Raw genomic sequence first — 19866 nt, forward strand, 5'->3', positions numbered from 1 at the left:
TAGACGCTAGGAAATGGGGAAAGGGAGATGTCTCAGAGGTAGACCAGCCTTGTTTCCATGCTGTGCGGTGATTAAGAGCATAGACTCGAGCCGAGCAGCTGAGGTTTGAATCCTTGAGCTGCTATGCTGGCGTCCTCTCTTCCCCATTTGCCATGCCTGTCAGTGGCACCCCTCTTTCTTTGTCTGGTATCCTTAGCACTCTGAGTGGCCTTTCAGCTGCAACCTCTTGCCCACCCTACCCAACAAGGTACAGTAGTCCCTTCTTCTCCTCAGCTTTGCTTTTCACAGCTTCATTTACTGTGGTCAACCAAGGTCCAAATATACTAAATGGTGCTGGGCTCACACCAATAATCCCAGCACTTTGGGAGGCCAAGGTGGGCGGGTCACCCGAGGTCAGAAGTTTGAGACCATCCTGGCCAACATGGAGAAACCCCATCTCTCCTAAAAATACAAAAATTAACCGGGCGTGGTGGTGCATGCCTGTAATCCCAGCTACTTAGGAGGCTGAGGCAGGAGAATCGCTGGAACCCGTGAGGCAGAGGTTGCAGTGAGCCGAGATCGTGCCACTGCACTCCAGCCTGGGTGACAGAGCAAGACTCCATCTCAAAAAAAAAAGTGCAGCTGGGCACAGTGGCTCATACCTGTAACTCCAGCACTTTAGGAGGCTGAGGCGGGTGAATCACCTGAGGTCAGGAGTTCGAGACCAGCCTGGCCAACATGGTGAAACCCCATCTCTACTAAAAATACAAAAAAAAAAAAAAATTAGCCAAGTGTGATGGCAGGAGCCTGTAATCCCAGCTATTTGGAAGGCTGAGGCTGAAGAATCGCTTGAACCCAGGAGGCGGAAGTTGCAGTAACCGGAGATTGCGCCATTGCACTCCAGCCTGGGTGACAAGAGTGAAACTCCATCTCAAAAAAAAAAAAAAGGCCAGGCGCGGTGGCTTACACCTGTAATCCCAGCACTTTGGGAGGCCGAGGCAGGCAGATCACCTGAGGTCAGGAGTTTGAGACCAGCCTGACCAACATGGTGAAACCCTATCTCTACTAAAAATACAAAAATTAGCCGGGTGTGGTGGTGTGTGCCTATAATCCCGGCTACTCAGGAGGCTGAGGCAGGAGAATTGCTTGAACTTTGGAGGCGGAGGCTGCAGTGAGCCAAGGTCATGCCACTGCCCTCCAACCTGGGTGACAGAGCACAACTCCTTCTCAAAAAAAAAAAGCTAAATGGAAATTTCTAGAAATAAGCAGTTCATAAGTTTAAAATCCACACTATTCTGAATACCGTGATGAAGCATTGTGCCATGCTGCTCTGTCATGTTTGGTACGTGAAATATCCCTTTGTGCAGCCTATCCATGCTATGTGGGCTACCTGCCCGTTAGTAGTCACCTAGAGTATCCAATCAGCTGTCTTGGTATCAGAGTACCTGTGTTCAAGTAACTCTTATTATTTTACTCAGTGGCCCCAAAGTGCAAGAATAGTGATGCTGGCATGTCATAATAGTTCTGTTTTAGTATTAGATATTATTGTTGATCTCTTATTGTGCCTAACTCATAAATTAAACTTGCTCATAAATATGTATGTATAGGGGAAAAAACAACATATATATGGGGTTTGGTACTATCCACGGTTTCAGGCATCCACTGGGGTCTTGGAATGTATCCCCCAAGGATAAGAAGGGACTAGTGTATTCCCCACACCCCTCCATCTTGCTACCTTTTGCTGCTTTTCTTTAATCAGTCTCTCCTCCTATGGCCTGTTTCTATATACTCGGCCTTCTCTTTGCTTTCTTTGTTTTGCCCACTGTCAATCACTTCCTTTCTTCTCTGCCCAAACCCTTGTTGCAGGTGGCAATGGCTACATCAATGACTTTCCCATGGGCCGCTTTCTTCGAGATGCCAAGCTGTATGAGATAGGGGCTGGGACCAGCGAGGTGAGGCGGCTGGTCATCGGCAGAGCCTTCAACGCAGACTTTCACTAGTCCTGAGACCCTTCGCCCCCTTTTCCTGTACCTAGTAGCCTTTCTTGGCAAGTAGAGATGTGGCGGCTCTCCCACCCTGCCTGCAGCAGGCCCTCCTGCCCAGCTGGTCTTGTTAGCCCTCTGGCCTCTGGATGAGGTTGAGTTCTCCACAACAGCTCCCAAGCATCATGGCCCTCACAGCCGGGCCAGTGCCAGGACTAGTGTTCTGTGACTTAAAATGGACTCAGCAGGAAGCATATTGTCTGGGGATTGTTGGGACAGGTTTTGGTGACTCTGTGTCCTTGCACTCTAACTTCTGAGCCCACTTCCCAGGGTAGGCCTCTGGGGGCATGCAGATACCCGCCTCTTTCTCTTGGGTGAGCCTCTGGCAGGACGATCTCTCTGCTCAAGCACAGCAGAATCATGGCCCCTCCATGAATTGGAACTTGGTGCAGGTTAAGTATCCCTAATCCTAAAATCTGAAACACTTCTGGTTCCAAGCATTTTGGATAAGGCGTATTCAACTTGCAGTCTCTTTTCTGGGGGAAAAAAAATAATTAAAAACCTAGCCTAGCCAGGCGTGGTGGCTCACGCCTGTAATCCCAGCACTTCAGGATGCCAAGGTGGGTGGATCACCTGAGGTCAGGAGTTCAAACCCAGCCTGGCCAACATGTGGAAACCCCATCTCAACTAAAAATAGAAAAAAATTAGTTGGGCATGGTGGCGGGCACCTGTAACCCCAGCTACTTCAGGAGGCTGAGGCAGGAGAAACACTTGAACCCGGGAGGCGGAGGTTGCAGTGAGCCAAGATTGCGCCATTGCACTCCAGCCTGGGTGACAAGAGCAAAACTCTGTCTCAAAAAAACAAAACAAAAACCTGGCCCTTGTTTCTTCCAGTTTCTAGAGGTATCATCTCCTAGCAGGTTATGAACACATATGCTTGGCCAGGCAGGGTGGTGTGTGCCTGTAATCCCAGCACTTTGGGAGGCCCAGGCGGGAAGATCACTTGAGCCTAGGAGTTCAAGTCTGTAGTGAGCTATGATGAGACCACTGTACTCCAGCCTGGGCAACAAAGTGAGACCCTGTCTCTAAAAATAAAAATAAATGATGGCTGGGTGCCGTGGCACACGTCTGTAATCCCAGCACTTTGGGAGGCCAAGACGGGTGGATCACTTGAGCTCAGGAGTTCGAGACCAGCCTTGCCAACATGGTGAAACCCCATCTCTACTAAAAATACAAAAATTATCCAGGGGCGGTAGTGCACACCTGTAATCCCAGCTACTCAGGAGGCTGAGGCAGGAGAATCACTTGAACCTGGGAGGCGGAGGTTGCAATGTGCCAAGATGACACCGCTGCACTCCAACCTGGGCCATAGAGCGAGACTCTGTCTCAAAAAAGAAAAATAGGCCGGGCGCAGTGGCTCACACCTGTAATGCCAACACTTTTGGGAGGCCAAGGCAGGTGGACCATGAGGTCAAGAGTTCAAGACCAGCCTGGCCAAGATGGTAAAACCTCATCTCTACTAAAAATACAAAAATTAGCCAGGCGTGGTGGCAGGCGCCTGTAATCCCAGCTAATCCCAGTCTCAGGAGGCTGAGTCAGAGAATTGCTTGAACCCGGGAGGCAGAAGTTGCAGTGAGCCAAGATCACACCACTGCACTCCAGCTTGGGTGACAGAGTGAGACTCTGTCTCAAAAAATAATAGGCTGGGTGCGATGGCTCACACCTGTAATCCCAGCACTTTGGGAGGCCGAGGCGGGCAGATCACAAGGTCAGGAGTTTGAGAACAGCCTGACGACCAACATGGTGAAAACCCATCTCTACTAAAAATTAGCCGGGCCTGGTGGCACACGCCTGTAATCCCAGTTACTCGGGAGGCTGAGGCAGGAGAATCACTTGAACGTAGGAGGCGGAGGTTGCAGGAGCCGTGATCGTGCCATTGCACTCCAGCCTGGGCGACAACAGAGTGAAACTGTCTCAAAAAATAATAAAGTAAATGAACACATGTGCTGCTAAGAGTCTGCTGTGTGGCAGAGCAGAGGACAGCGTGCTTTTGTGTGCTGTTGGAAGACTAGCTCCTCCTGTACAGCACCTCTGAGCCCTTGTGCACTGCCCCACCCTGCCACGGGCACCATCCAGTCCTGGCCATGTGACCACCCACAGCTGACTGGGCAGCAGGCACAGGCCCTACCCGAGCAGACCGGAGTTGGCTAGCCTGACTCCAGCTGAGGCTGCCTGTGTACATTTCTCCAGATACCCTATGGCTAATTTTGTTATTACTGCACAGTGGCTGCTGCCATTTTGTATTAAATATATTGTGAAACAAACCCATCTGCTTCTAAAGCAGTGATTTTGGGGAGAAGCAATCTACTTGCCGCTGCTTCCTTTCTGGATTCAGCTTGTGTCCTTGGAGAGTGGCTGGTCCAGGTCCTATTCCTGCCCTCCAGCCTGTTCTTTCATGAGGGACAGGAAGATAAAATCAGCCCTTAGGATAGAGGTCTCAGCCTCCCTTTCCCAGATCTCCCAGTGAGTTTTAAAAGAAACAGGGAGCCCAGAGTGCTAAGTTCTTACAGCCAGAAGGAAGCTTATAGATTTCTGAAAACTACGCCTATGTTTTTAAAAAGACCAACACAATTTGACTTTGTCAAGGTCAAAATGAACTAGAATCCAGATCTGCTAGTGGCAAAAATGGGGATGTTCTGAGAATTCCAGCCTTGGGCCCCACTGTACAGCCTGGATAGAGTGTGGTCTGAGAAGGGAATGGGTCTAGGTTGTTCCACCCCTTCCGAGTTCCCTAAAGAGGTAACTGGTTTTCTTGGCTCTCAGCCCAGCAGCGCCTATCCTGGCTTTTGGTCCTGGCCTGCAGCCAAGTTGCTGTTCCTAGCCTGAGGCTTGAGACAGGTGGGGTTAGCTCCTCACCAACCCCAGTTCAGTCCCATCCTGAGGGCAAGATCCTGGGCTCATAGGCAGTCCCTTTCACTTCCCTGCCATGCTCCCTGCTGTGTTGGAGATGAATGTGACTGAAAGGGCCATCTTGCTGGCTTAATGTGTGGCTGGAACGACCAGCCTGGAGACACAATGTGGCAAAATGGGGCGCTTCATCCAGTCTGTCTAAACCCTGTTGACTTGGGGAGGTGATTTCTTTCCTGATTCTGTATGTGAAGCAAAAGAAATGTTTTAAAATTAAAAGCAAAAAAACCAAAATGAACCATGTAGCCTGAGTGGTAAATGGAAGAACAAGGGGCATGTCTACTTTGGTTCTGGTGGGCGTGTTTGGTTGCCTACATGCATTGGGCAAATCTGCAGCACCAGCTGCCAGCACTGCTCCTTCCTGCGGCTGGCTCTTATTCCACTCCAATTTTAGGCAGGTCACACTATCAGGGCAGCTCACTGCTGTTGATGCTGCCTGCTCTGTGGGAGGGCAACAGAACCTTGGGATGTTTTTTAAGCGTGGTCTGAGCACACCCCTTATCAGAATTTGGCAACCTGAAAGAAAAGCAGGTTCCTGGATCCTGCCCCAGACCTAATCACATCCCCAAGGATGATTCTAGACACGGTAATCTTTTACAACTACCATCTGGGTCCTAGAGCAGGCTTCCCCGGGAGCCTGAGTCCTAATTCTAAATCCATATAATCCAGTGATAACAATCCCTTGCCCATGTAACTCTCTCAAGTCTGAGCTCCTTGATCTTTGCACAACCGAGTGCAGGAGGCAAGGTTTCGCGCAGGACACGCTTTCAGAAGACCGGTAAGGTGAGTTGCCCTCGGTGGGATGGGACCAGACCTGGTGTAAATGCAGCGCGCTGACTGGAGAGAGGTGCCCAGTCCACTGCCTGCCGGACGGGAACTGGGACCTAAGACCCGGGTGGTCATCTGTCTCGACCCCCAGCCTAGGGCAGGTCCAGAGTCCTTCCTCTGACCCTCTCCCTCCAGGCAGCGCGCTTCTTGGAGCGCAGCACTGGCTCACCAGACGCAGCTCGGAAGTCGCATGGAGCTCGCCTGACCCCTGCCGGCTGCCGCGTGGTTGCAGACGCGCGGAGCCAGTCTATCTGGCCTTTGCCTGGGGTTCTGGTCCCAAGGCCCCCAGTCTGGGATTTCAGGACTCAACGACGTTTTGTTTTAGCCAATAAGGACATTAAAGGGAAGGGGGGTTGGGGGAATGCCATCCTCTATTACCATCATTTCATACAAGGCCTTTTTTTTTTTTTAAGACGGAGTCTCGCTCTGTCGCCCAGGCTGGAGTGCAGTGGCGCCATCTCGTCTCACTGCCAGCTCCACCTCCCGGGTTCACACCATTCTCCTGCCTCAGCCTCCCGAGTAGCTGGGACTGCAGGCACCCACCACCGCGCCAGGCTAATGTTTTGTATTTTTAGTAGAGACGGGGTTTCGCCCTGTTAGCCAGGATGGTCTCGATCTCCCGACCTTGTGATCCGCCCGCTTCAGCCTCTCAAAGTGCTGGGATTACAGGCGTGAGCCATCGCGCCCGACCGGCTTTTTTTTTTTTAAGATGTAGTCTCACTTTGTCGCCCAGGCTGGAGTGCAGTGGCCCGATCCCGGCTCACTGCAACCTCTGCATCTTGGGTTCAAGCGATTCTGGTGCCTTAGCCTCCCAAAGAGCTGGGATTACAGGCATGTGCCACCACGGCCGGATAATTTTTGTATTTTTAGTAGAGATGGGGTTTCACCATGTTGGCCAGGCTGGTCTCAAACTCCTGGCCTCAAGTGATCCACCGGCCTCAGCCTCCCAAAGTGCTGCGATTACAGGCATGAGCTACCGGGCCCAGCTAGGCCAGGAATTTTTTTTTTTTTTTTTTTTGAGACAGGATCTCACTCTGTCGCCCAGTGCAGTGGCTTGATCTCAGCTTACTGCATCCTCGACCTCCCTGGCTCAAGAGATCCTACGGCCTCAGCCCTCCCCTGGCCACCCCCTTAACCCCTCAATAGCTGGGACTAGAGGTGTGCACCACCATGCCAGACTAATTTTTGTGTTTTTTGTAGAGCTAGGCTTTCACCATGTTGTCCAGGCTGGGCTCAACTCCTGGGCTTAAGCGATCCTCCCGCCTCCACTTCCCAAAGCGTTGGGATTATAGGTGTTGAGCCAGTGTGCCCAGCCCTCAAATTTTTGTATATGCTTTATGTTCATGGTTTTAAAAAATACTACTATTTCTAAAAACTTATTTTAAAAAAGAAAAGTCCCCTCTCCCTCCTATCCCCATTCCCACTCCCAGGACAAAACCACTTTTGAATCTTTAAGGGGCTTATTTTGATAATTCACTTCATACCTCTAAGTGACATGCTTACTTATTGATTTAATTGTAAGCACTTTTAAGGATAGTTTTTGTTTTTGTTTTTAAGATGGAATCTTGCGCTCTGTCACCCATGCTGGAGTGCAGTGGCACAATCTCAGCTGACTGCAACCTCTGCCTCCCAGGTTCTAGTGATTCTTCTGCCTCAGCCTCCCGAGTAGCTGGGACTACAGGTGCACACCACCATTCCCAGCTAATTTTTGTATTTTTAGTAGAGACAGGGTTTCACCATATTGGCCAGGCTGGTCTCAAACTCTTGACCTCATGATCCGTCTGCCTCAGCCTCCCAAAGTGCTGGGATTCCAGGCATGAGCCACCATGCCCAGCCCAAGGATAGTTCTTTAAAGTGCATACATTTGATTTATGAGAAGTTATGCCCATACTTTTTTCACTTCCTCGGGCCAGCCCTGTCCACAGGCCAGTGTTTGGAAGCCCTGAAATCAGGTGGTACAGAGCCCCATGCACATTCCTGGCTGTCCCCAACCCTTGCCACATTTGGTACACAGAGCCTACAGCCACGCTAGTGCCGAGTGGGGGCTCTCTTCTCTCTATGTGCACCACTTGGTTACTCTTGCAGGGGGCCATTCCAGAATTCGGCCTCTCTCCCTCACCCACCACCCACCCATTCTCAGAGGCTAGCCTGATATCTCTTAAATATTTCTTGGACTTTCAACATCCTGCCAATTTGCCTCCCTTCTTCCAGGCCATGCCCCTCAACCCTTCCTCTACACTGAACCAGTGAACTGTCAAGCTCCCTGCAAATTCTTCAGTGGCTCCCAGCACCTGTAAGATCTAAGGCTTGGGCCGGGCGCGGTGGCTCAAGCCTGTAATCCCAGCACTTTGGGAGGCCGAGACGGGCGGATCACGAGGTCAGGAGATCGAGACCATCCTGGCTAACACAGTGAAACCCCGTCTCTACTAAAAAATACAAAAAAACTAGCCGGGCGAGGTGGCGGGCGCCTGTAGTCCCAGCTATAGGGAGGCTGAGGCAGGAGAATGGCCTAAACCTGGGAGGCGGAGCTTGCAGTGAGCTGAGATCCGGCCACTGCACTCCAGCCTGGGCGACAGTGCGAGACTTCCTCTCGAAAAAAAAAAAAAAAAAAAAAAAGATCTAAGGCTTGGCAAGGCAAATATGACTCTAATTCCCCTGGGCCTTCCCCTTCTGCTGCTTCCCTCCTTCCCTGCTCAATGTTCATGTTCTTGTTGCAAGGAGTCCTCACTGCCGTGTTTCTCACCCCTGTGCCTTTTGTCTGGGGCAGCTCTGGAAGTCCTGCCAGCCCTTCAACCTTTCTCTTGCTCCCTCATCTCTAAAGCCTCAGGCCAGGGCCTGCCTCCTTCAGGAAGACCTCTCTTCTCCAACCTTTCCTCACTCCTCTGTCTCCATCTCATCCATTCTAGACGGGTCCCCTTCCTCCTTCTCCCTGGGCATATCTGCACTAATGGGCTTGCCACAAAGTTGTGTTTACTCCAGTCTCCCCAGCATTAGGCAGGCTATGAATTTGAGGGCTAGGACTGTGATTTAACTGTCTTTACATGATCACCAGCCAGCACAGTTCCCGGCATGTAATAGGTGCACAACAAATGTTTATTGAAAGAGTAAATGAGCAGTCACGTGACACTTAGCTCACACTTTGCTGGTATACAGTTATTTGTGTATATGGTGCTCTCTGAGTATATTGTAAGATCTTTTAGGTCAAAGACCATCTCTCACTTATCTGAACTCTCCCAATAACACCCGGGGCTCACAGTAAGTGCTCAGTGGCTATGTTCTTGCTAAATGAGTGAAATGACAGGTGGGCCAGAGCCCTGGACTAATCCCAGCATTGGCAGAAACAGCAGGGCCAGCCGGCTTTGCCTGGCCCTGTTTTCTCCAGGCCTTCCCACCCTGGAGTGGCCAGGGCCCAGCCGCAGAAGGGAGGCCCTCACCCCCATACTCCTCTGACCCACTCAGAGACAGAAGGAAGCTGTGCTAAAAGACCCTGACCCTCCCCTGCTAGCTGAGGACGAGAATGGGAGCTGGAAGGGGAAAGGGGAAGAGCAGAGCCACACAGCCTTTGTGTTCTTGTGTGAAATGAATGGTATATATGGGGGAGTACGTACATGCACATATGCAGTGTGAAAAATAACAAATTCCTGTGTACCCAACATGCAGGTCAATGAAGAGAGTATTCCAAGCCCATGTGCCCCTCCTTGACATATTCTCCCCAGGGGAGCCACCATCCTGAATTTGGTGATAATCCTCCCCTTACCTTTCTCAGTGGCTTTCTGCCTCTGTATAGATCCCTGAACAATATTGTTTAGGTTGCCTGATTTCAAACTTTCTATAGCTGGACTCATACCACATATATATATATATTCTTCCATGTCTTGCTTTTTGGCTCATCATTGTACAGTTTTTGTTTTCTTGTTTTTTTGTTTTTGTTTTTCATTTGTTTTGAAACAGGGTCTCACTCTGTTCATGATCATGGCTCACTACAGCCTCAACCTCCTGGGCTTGAGCCATCCTCCCGCCTGGGCCTCCCAGGTAACTGGGATTACAGGGGCTTGCCATGACGCTCAGCTAATTTTTTTGTATTTTTTGTAGAGATGGGGTTTCATTATGTTGCCCAGGCTGGTCTCAGACTCCTGGGCTTAAGGGATCTGCCTGCCTCAGCCTCCCAAAGCTGCTCAGCTCTTTTAAATTTTTTATTGTTTTTGAGACAGGGCCTCACTTTGTCACCAAGGCTGAAGTGCAGCGGCGCAGTCATGACTAACTGCAGCCTTGACCTCCCAGGCTCAAGTGATTCTCCCACTTCAGCCTCTTCAGTAGCTAGGACTATAGGCCCAGTCCAGCTATTTTTTTTTTTTTTTTTTCTTAAATGTTTACAGAGACAGGGTCTTACTATGTTTCCCAGGCTGGTCTCCTGAGCTCAAGCCATCCTCCTGCTTCAGCCTCCCAAAGTGCTGGGATTACAGGTGTGAGACACGGTGCCCAGCCTCATTCATGTTAATGAGCAGGACTGTAATCTCTTCAATATTTTTTCTTGTGTAGTATTCCATAATGTGGAAATATAACAATTTAATTGTCCATTCTACTGTCGATGGACATTTGGGCTGTTTCCAGTTTGGGGCTATTGTAAAACATTCCTGGCCAGACGCGGTGGCTTTTACCTGTAACCCCAGCACTTTGCGAGGCCAAGGCGGGCGGATCACCTGAGGTCAGGAGTTCGAAACCAGTCCGGCCAACATGGCAAAACCCTGTCTCTAATAAAAATACAAAAATTAGCCAGGTGTGGTGGCGGATGCCTGTAATCCCAGCTACTCTGGACGCTGATGCATGAGAATAGCTAGAACCTGGGAGGCAGAGGTTACAGTCAGCTGAGATCATGCCATTGCACTTCAGCCTGGGTGACAGAGCGACACTCTGTCTCAAAAATAAAAGAAAAAAGGAAAAAACCATTCCCATGGGCATCTTCTGATGCAGATCGGCAAGTGTTCCTCAAGTCGTAGTCCCAGGAATATAATTTCTCCGTTGTAGGCTATGCACCTGATCAACCTTACTAGATCATTCACAACTGCTTTCCAAAGTAGTTGTGGGTCTATTATTTTTTAGAACGATGCCACCAGAGGTGACTTGGGGTAAAAGTTGAATGCCAGCCCCAGGGCCAACCCCATGAGCTTATTTTCAGCAAGGGAGAGAAGTCATATGGCAAAAGAGTGTGCATCTGTGCATTGCTGCTTCCCCAGCCATGCCCATAAACCACATGTTCAACAAACCTTTACAGGCAAGCTACTAAGACCCATGCACTGGGCAAGGGGCTGGGGAGACGATAATGATTTAGCACAGACCAGCCTCAGAGAGAACAATTATGTTTCCATTTACCCTGCCAGGCAGCCGGATGCTCCAGTTTTGCCCTGGAAGACACGAGAGAGTAGGGGCCAGATAGATAAGAGGGAATTTTCTTGAAGGAAAAAAGGTATTCTGGGCCCAGGAATATCTCAGCACAGGCAGTACCTCCACTCCTCAAAGGTGGCCGGTGGCTCAGTGGCGGAAGTACAGAGGGCTGCCCTTGCTGGCAGGAGAAGGAAGGAAGGAAGGAAGCAAGAAGACTAGGGCTATGCTCGTGCTGGCAGAGAGAGACACAGCTCCAGATCCAGATCCATTCAGATGCATCTTGTGCCTTGTGCCCGTCCAGGAGCAAACACGGGTGAGCATGCACGTGGACACGCATACCTCCGCACACACTTTCAGAGAGGCTGTCAGACACGCTGCAGGAGCAGAGGCAAGGAGCGTGAACACGCAGCTGCTTGCGGAAGATAAGCCCAGCACTGGGGGCTGCCTGCCTGGCCTGTCTTGAGAGTCCCCTTGCACATCTGTCTGGGCTCCCAAGAGGCAACCTCTACAAAGATATGTGTTTTCAGGACAAGCTGCCCCCTCCCGCAAAACCTTTCTGTTTACAGGAATGGAGTAGCAAAATCCCTTAGTTCATATTTGAGTCCTGTCTGATGCTGACAGGCTGGCCAGGGCTGGGCATACAGTAGGTCTCTTTACTTGCTGAAGTAAAATAGTTAAATGAAATTTACTATAAGATAAATTAAGATAACTTTACTATAAGCTATATGAAGATTCAAAACAGGGGGAAAGAGAAACCTGAAATGAGAAAAGGGGAGTGAAGGAAGACTTGATGTCCTTCATAACTGGCCTGCATCCTGCCCAGCCCCTCCTTTCTTTCCAGAAGCCCACCAGTGGCCCAGAGTGGAAGGGTGGGAGTCAGACCAGCCCAAGGTTGCTAATTAAGACTAGACTGCCAAGCACGGTGGCTCATGCCTGTAATCCCAGCACTTTGGGAGGCTGAGGCAGGCAGATCACCTGAGGTCAGGAGTTCGAGACCAGCCTGGCCAGCATGGTGAAACCCCATCTTTACTAAAAATACAAAAATTGACTGGGTGTGATGGCACGCACCTGTAATGTCAGCTACTCGGGAGGCAATTCTCCAAGAATTGCTTGAACCTGGGAGATGGAGGTTGCAGTGAGCCGAGATTTGGCCACTGCATTCCAGCCTGGGTGACAGAGTGAAACTCTGTGTCAAAAAAAAAAAAAAAAAGACTGGACTGTTTGTGGATTTTATATGACTGCTGCTGCTTGAGAGAGCTGAGATCTGCTTTCCCTTCCTAAGATTGCTTCCAAGGCCCAGAGCTGGCTGGCAGCAGTTCAGAATCACCACTTAGATATTGAGATCCAGCCAGTCCCAGCTCCTCTTGTACCTCTTCCCAGCCCCTCCCTCCCAGGTACCCCTAGGCAGAGTATACCCTACGGTCCTTTGAGGCTGGAGAAGCAGGTGGTTGTGAAGTAGGCTGGCCTTTGGGACCTCCCTCTCCCCTGGTACCCTCCCTCCCTGGGAGGCTGCTTGGCTCCAGAGTGAAGGAGCAAGTAGGGGCCCTCAGAAGTCTTCTCCTTCCATGGCCAGGCTGCCCACCTGCTTGGAACCCGGCCACACACATCACGGTGCCCCATTCACTGGCCCTCCAGGTTGTCAGAGACCTTTGTGCTGCAGTTTTTCTGCCCTCCCACCTGATCACCCACACCTCCAAGGGGGCTGCAACCTCATGTTCGGAACTCCTGAGCCTGGAGAGAGGCTGTGGGGGGTGGGGCAAGAGCCCTGGAAGTGCCCCAGAGTGTGGAGCCTGTTGCCAATAGGGGCAACAAGACAATCTCTCTGTAGGACTGACTGTGAGGCCTCCCCAAAGAAGGATCGGGCAGAGAAATGCAGGCTCCTCAGCCCTGCCTGGGACATCTGCAGCTGCCTCAGAGCTCACATTGTGTGGATCCCAACAGCGTTTCCCTCACTAATGAAGACCCGGCCCTCTCCCAATTCTGCATTCCCCTCTTCCCCAAGGCTGGAAACTCGCTATGGCCACTCCTGTAGGCTCAGCCATCTTACACTACAAGCTCCCCTGATAAGCCCCATCCCCCACCCAGCCTGCTCACTCACCAGGAGCAGCCATACGACTCACTTCCCTGCTGCCCCGTGGAACTTCATCTCTCTGTGCCTCAGAGGGTCTGCCGAGCCCTGTGGCCCACCACTCCATCCCCTGCCAGTGGATGCTCTGGCGTGGCCAGCCTCCTCACTCAGGCACCTGTTCCCCAGCTGGCACACCCCAGGCTCAGCCCACTCGAGTGACCTGCCCCCACATCCACCAATCCCCTGCTCAATTAAGAATTGGCATTTGCTGAGGGACCATTATGTCCCAGGGTGCCAGCGATTCAAAGACTAGTAACAGTATGGGGCCAAAAAAGTTTACGAGTTATTTGGGGAGATAGACATAAAAATTATGAGACCTCTCAATTACTCCAATTTTAATGTTACCCATTCTTTAAGACCCAGCATGTGCACTAACCCACTACATACCCACCTGTCTCTGGTTTGCTGCTGTATCCCCAACACTTTGCACTTGGCTCAGTGGAGCCCCTCTCCCTCCAAACAAATACTTGCATAATGAATGCAAAGCGGCGGGGGTGGCGGGGGGCAGGCTGCAGGGAGGATGACTTCTTTCCTTTGCCCTCCACCAAGCTTATCTAGATGAAATCAGATTTAAATAAAACATCAAGGGCGGCCTTGGAGCAGGCAGGGCAGGAGTGGGCAGGGGGGAATCGCAAGGCTTTGCCTTGAACTAAATTCTCCCATCTTTTTAGCAGCAGCTAAAAGAGCAGAGTTCTGGGGCCACAGCCTCTAGCTTCTTGGGGAAGCCATCTGGACTGCCAAAGCCAGAACTGTTTATGCCTCCAAATTTCAATGAGTCTGCCTTGTCAAACCCATAACCAATTGTTATCCAGTTGTTGAATGAATCGGGTCAGGAAATTTTATAGTAAAAATATGTACAAGTCACAAAAAGTACAAATGTTGGCGATCACTCCTGAAAACAGGCAAACTGGGTCAGGATGAGTGTGTTTAAAGGTAGGGAGGCAGAGCCCGGCACACAGTGTGGCTGCAGGAGGTAGTTTTCTAAGCTAATATGGCAGTCTAGCACTGTGGCCACCTGGCAGAGCAGTCAGGCTGCAGAGCCGCTGCGGCACAGGCAAAGTCTTGATTTCTCTGCCATTCATTCATCACTGAGTAGCTATTACCGAGAACCTATCATGTGCAGGTACCCTGTGGGCCATGGGGAAACAGTAGGACCCAGGCAGACACAGATGTGGTTTTCACCCTAGCCTAGCCAGGGAGGCAGGTCTTAGCCAGGAATCACCGGCTTGCCAGGCTTGCCAGGAAGAAAGCATCGCAGGTTGCGGAGTGTGACTGAGCCTGAGAGATGAGATCAGAGAGCCTCCTGGCTGGGGCGGCAACAACAGTCAGTTCCAGATTTGGATCTTTATCCTGAGTGTAAGCAGGAGTCACGGAAGGGTTTAAGCAGGAGAGTGCTATGATGCAGTCTATTTTGGAAAGATCCCTCTGACTGAGAGCCCTCTGACTGGGGCAGAGTGGATGCGGGAGGCCGGGCTGTGGTTGGTCACAGAAGTGGGAGGAGATTCGAGGCTGGAGGCTCCAGTAAATGACAGGCTGTGGTGATGGATTAGCTATGGGTGGCGGCTCGGGAGGGAGAGGGAGGTGCCAAGGATGAGTCCAAGGTTCTTGACTTTTAAAACTGCCAGTGCCTTTACCCCACAGTGGAAACATTGGGAGAACACTGAGTTTGCTTGTAGCTGGAAGTTGGCTGAAGTGTATCTGATGTTCCTGAAAGACCATATTGATGTTTCAGTGCCAAAGAGAGTGCAGAAGGCAGGGAAAGGGTACTTTTGATAACGGCTTTGCCAAAGGAATATCTTTTTATAAAGAAATATGACAATCGACTTGCAACATTTTGCCCCCAATCTAACAGCGAGATGAATGTTGCTCACAGCAACTTCATGTGTAAAATTCGAATGAGTTGCTAACAGACATTTGGAAAACGTAAGAGTAGAGAATTGTTTGGGGAAGCTTATTTAGGAAGAAGTGATGGAGAAATCATTAAAAGTGACAAGGCTGGGATCTAAACCCTGGCTCCACTATTATTAACGTGACCCTGGGAAGTTACCGAACCTCTCTATGCTTCAGTTTTCTCATCAGTAAAATGAGAATAATAACATTATCTATCTCGTAAGACTGGCTGGGGATTAAGAGTATGTGTAAAGAGCTTAATGCAGTGCCTAACTCATGGAATCTCTCCAGGAACATTACCTATCACAGAATACACCCTGACAGGGAGGCAACGAAGCAGGCAATTGCTGATTTCCCATAATCCCTTTCAACAAAGAAGAGTTGTTGTCCATATAACTAAGTGTAATTTTTATAAATGCCCTTATTAGATTTTTAAATATAGTATAATATTCACAAACCAAGGGGAAAAATTGTCAGGCTTCTCATATCTAACTAAGTCTTTTTTTGTTTTTTTTTGAGATAGACTCTCACTCCATCACCCAGGTTGGAGTGCAGTAGTTCAATCATGGCTCACTGCAATCTCCACCCCCCAGGTTCAAGCGATTCTTATGCCTCAGCCTCCTGAGTAGCTGGAACTACAGATGCGTGTCACCACACCTGTAGAGATGGGGTTTTGCCACATTGGCCAGATTGGTCTCGAACTCCTGGCCTCAAGTAATCTGCCCACCTCGGCGTCCCAAAGTGCTGGAATTACAGGTGTGAGCCACTGTGCCTGGCCTACCATATCTAAGTCTTGATGTCACTTTTCCAGCTACTAATCATCTGGCCCAGTCTTGCTTAGGTCATATACTCTTTGATGCACTCTTCAGTTTCTGAGGATCATGCCTCTGCTAGGTGGAGTAGCTTTCCTAGGTCAGAAGCAATGCTATCTGCATGGCCTCCCAAGTCTTCTTGGTGTCTGAACAGTGCAGAGCACAGGTGGCACTGTGGTTGGTTAACACCATACTTGTGGCCCAGACTGTAGTCCCCCCAGAGGGTGTCTGCTGGAAAGGGCTGGTCCTGGCTCTTGCTGTGGGTTCACTGAGGTTAAGTGAGGGTGGCAAAAGAACCGCAGGTGATTCTCTCCTCTGCTCTGGGTTTTGCAAGACTAGAGAGGTCAGTGGCTGTGGCTGGGAGCCTGTAGGAGATGGAACTATCTCACCTTGAGGAATGAGATTAGGGATGCCACAGAGAATCTTTCCCGAAGAGGGGAATGGCTATAGGGCCCTGGCCTTGGGAGGGTGGAGTGGAGAAGTCATGGGAAGAGGGGCTGGCCTCTCCCCCACACCTAGCAAAGGGCACAATCCTGCCTTACTGAAGCCAGAGTGGGGCCCACTGCTGGGTGGACAGAATACAGCCACAGGCACTACATTGTCAGGGCTCCAGATGGGAGATAAGGAGTACAAAACAGAGGTGGAAGACTGATTCCAGCATGGAAGCAGGGCAGACTTCAGGCATGGCCAGATTTGGACATGATGAAGTAGATTCACAATTGCTAATGTTCTGGGGGCACTTGGCTACATCAGGTGCTATTCTAAGTACTTTATATGTTTTAAGAAGCTGTAGAGCCAGGACTGTACTCAGAAAGTCTGTGTTCTTAACCACTACGCTATGTGAAATGTAGAAAGAAGAAAGGTTTTATACCTATAAAGGGTTAGACCTCTATTTTATATGTTAAATGTCACATGAAAAAAAGTGAAGGTTTTGGAGCCACTCCAAGCCTATGTGATCTTGAGCACTTACTTAGATTCTCCAGGTCTCAGTTTCCTCATTTGTTTGTAAATTTGAGAGTACATTTACCTACCAGAGTTCTTGAGGGTTAAATAAAGAAACATATGTTGAGTGCCTGTTCATGTCTTCTGTAAGACACCTGCCCCCTCTGGACCTCCTGCTGGCTTTGGAGGTTCTCAATACACTGTCCATTCCAGATCTGGATTTCCTCATCTTCCCAGGGGTCTGTATGTCTGGAATAAAGGAACCAACCATAGTGGACGCATCCCTGGACTTCCAGTCCGCAGTGCTGGGAGTTCCTCAGGGGAGAAGTCATACTCCAAGTTGATATCTGAGCAGATAAGTGTTCTGGTAACAGTGAAGGAGGTGACCCTAGAAGCTGAGGTCCCAAGCAACCCAAACCTAGATCATCACAGAAATGTCATGTTTCTCGGAATGATTCTCCCATCTCCGTGTATTTATCCATTCAGTTTCTATTTACCAATTATTTACTATTCAGTTCACCAAGCATTATTAGGCAACTACTATTTGCCAGGTATCATTCCATGTTCTCAGGAGTCACCTAGAAGAGCCCACAAACTCTGGACCATGTTTAATTTCCCTTTTCGTCTCCAGCCTGGGTCCATGGATCTTGGAGTGTGCTCAGTAAACATCTGCTCCTGGGGCGATAATGAAGGTACTACTAGAGATTGGCATGAGAATGCAACAGGGCTCTCTGAGTAGGTTCAAGGGAAGTAGACACTGCAAAGGCCTGCACCACGATACCCATCTATGTCTCTGTGGCCACAATGCAGGGCAAGGATCACACACCTGAAAACCTCCAGGGTTCAGGTCCCGTAAATGTCCCACATGGGCAAGGTGGGAGCATGGCAAACTGGAGCATGCCTACCCCATAAAGACTGCATTTGCTACTTAGTACCAACCTATTGTTGCAAGTGAAAATGTGCGCCAAGGGTAGCAAATCTGATTTTTTTCAAGAGAAACTGTAATCCTGGATTTTTATTTTAAATCTCCAAAAATTCCAGCACTGGCCCCTAATTTTAATCTTTTTGGAAAGTCCCATAGACAGTTAAATAGAACTTGTCTGCCTGCTTACTTTTGCTCAAAGGCTACTAGTTTGGGAGCCCTAAGTGTGCCTGTGAAAGGGGAGAGGTAGAGGGCTGTGTGTCCTGGGGCCAGCTTATGAGAGACCTAGAATGCCATCCTTCCTTGGGGCCAGGACTGTGCTAGACACAGGAAGCCATAAAGAGGATGTCAAAGCCATAGGCCTGCCCTCCAGGGGTTTATAATCTTATAAATAAAGACTTACAGGCAAAATAGCAGATGGTCAGGAATGTGTGAGGAGGAGACAGCTTGGAGTCCGTGGAGTTCAGGGCAGCAGAGAGCAAGGTGGCCTTGAGCTTCAGGAGAGTTTCACCTGAGCTTCGGGAGACCTTTCCAGGAAGTCAGGCTTGGACTCTGAGAATGAGGATTCTGGAGGAGTCTGGGAGATCCATAAACAAATATGAATGGGCACGACCTATGCTGGAGACCCCAAAGAAAAGCCCCAGGGAATCCGCTTCCAGGTGTCATGGGAAAAGGCTCACAGGAAAGGGCAGGGCTACAGCATGAGGCTTCACTGACACCCCCACACCCCTTCCTATTGAAACTGGCCATCCCTGGCCTCAGAAGTCCAGTGGGGTCAGCCTCTCCAAGCTTGCAGAAGTCAGTGTTGGAGGCTTGGGCAAGTGTTCCAATTTCGGCTGGGGTATAAGCCCTGCCTGTGTGGCTCAGGCCAGGCATTAATGGCTCTAAGCCTCAATTTCCTAATTTGTGAAATGGTGATAGTAATTGCATATACCTATTAAGATTGGGGTGAGAATGAGAAACCAATATAGGATGTCATTTGCCCCTGTTCCTGTATGGTTTTTATGACAAATGTCCACCACCAGTTTGTCTCCAGTAGCGTGGGGAAAAAGCACCTGGAGGGCGAAGCGAAGCTGGTCCCCATGTTTTTCTTGTTACTGCTCTGGAAATGACATGGATTCTGGGAGGGCTGCCTATCTTAGAGGGCGAGGGAGGAGATGGAGCATGGGGGCCCCTCCATTTCTTCCCCGGGGACAGAGATGGTAGAGCTCCTGGTGGGCGGCAGGCAGGAGCGGCTGGGGCTGGGGGCAGCGCTAAAAGAGCGCTCTCTTTCCTCCAGGGCAGACCCTTTCCACCCAACACCCACCTGGGAGGGAGGGCGAGACCCAAGGTCAGAAGTCCCTGGAACAGGTGAGCACTGCGAGGGAACTGAGATGCAAGATCCTCCTGCCTGAACTCACACCCCGCGTGCTGCTCTCCCAGCTCGCCTCTCGGATCTCAGACCAGAAGCTTCCTTTCCTTAAAATCCTTCTATGTTCTCCAACGCCTTTGGGACAGAGCTCCTTGGCAGGGTTTACAAAGCTTAGGTGGCCCTACCCACCTCTCCGGCCTCATCTGCTGCCTCACCCCTATACCACAGCTCTGCACCTTTGCTGAAACTGGTACTCGCGCTTGGGGTGTCCTCATCTTTCCCCCACCTATGGCAGCCTGCCCGAAGAGTGCCTGCTCCTTCAGGCTCCGCTCTCGGCTTAGCCCGTTCTCGGAACGTCCCCGCACCTCAACCCAGCCCCTCGACAGGGGCAGACCCTGGCAGCCTTCCTCCCTCCTCAGCAGCCATTACGTGTTGCTGTCATAAAGTTATCACTCTGTTTTCTGTCTACTTGTCTCTCTAGCCCCTGCCCATCCCAGCCTCCGACTGCAGGATCCTGGAGAGCAGGAAAGCCTGGCTCCCCGTGGTAACCCTAAGGCAGGCCCTCTGCCTGGGGCGTCCTGGCACCCGACGCGGGCCGGAGAGCCCGGCGGGGGCGCGGCGAGGGGGCGGCCGGGCCGCGGGCTCGGAGCCGGGGCTGGGGGTGGGCGAGGGGAGTCCTTCAC

At 50.5% G+C, this 19866-nt stretch overlaps 1 protein-coding gene across 7 annotated transcripts in view; it reads left to right on the forward strand.

The window, feature by feature from the left end:
- IVD (isovaleryl-CoA dehydrogenase) overlaps positions 1–19641 on the forward strand; it is a 31479-nt gene extending 11838 nt beyond the window's left edge. For 2 of the 7 annotated variants that reach the window (XM_025390147.1, XM_025390149.1), the window contains exons 12-13: positions 7968–8049; positions 19112–19641. In XM_025390147.1, the coding sequence (XP_025245932.1) occupies positions 7968–8049; positions 19112–19226 (197 nt within the window). In that variant the 3' untranslated portion in view covers positions 19227–19641. Of the gene's footprint in view, positions 1–1845; positions 2946–3112; positions 5162–7967; positions 8050–11134; positions 11452–19111 lie in introns of those variants that run through there. The other 5 variants (XM_025390148.1, XM_025390150.1, XM_025390152.1 and 2 more) reach the window with 4 other exon arrangements.
- The last annotated feature ends 225 nt before the right edge of the window (positions 19642–19866 follow it).

This window comes from Theropithecus gelada, chromosome 7a (genome assembly GCF_003255815.1).
Source record: "Theropithecus gelada isolate Dixy chromosome 7a, Tgel_1.0, whole genome shotgun sequence".
Classification (NCBI taxonomy): domain Eukaryota; kingdom Metazoa; phylum Chordata; class Mammalia; order Primates; family Cercopithecidae; genus Theropithecus; species Theropithecus gelada.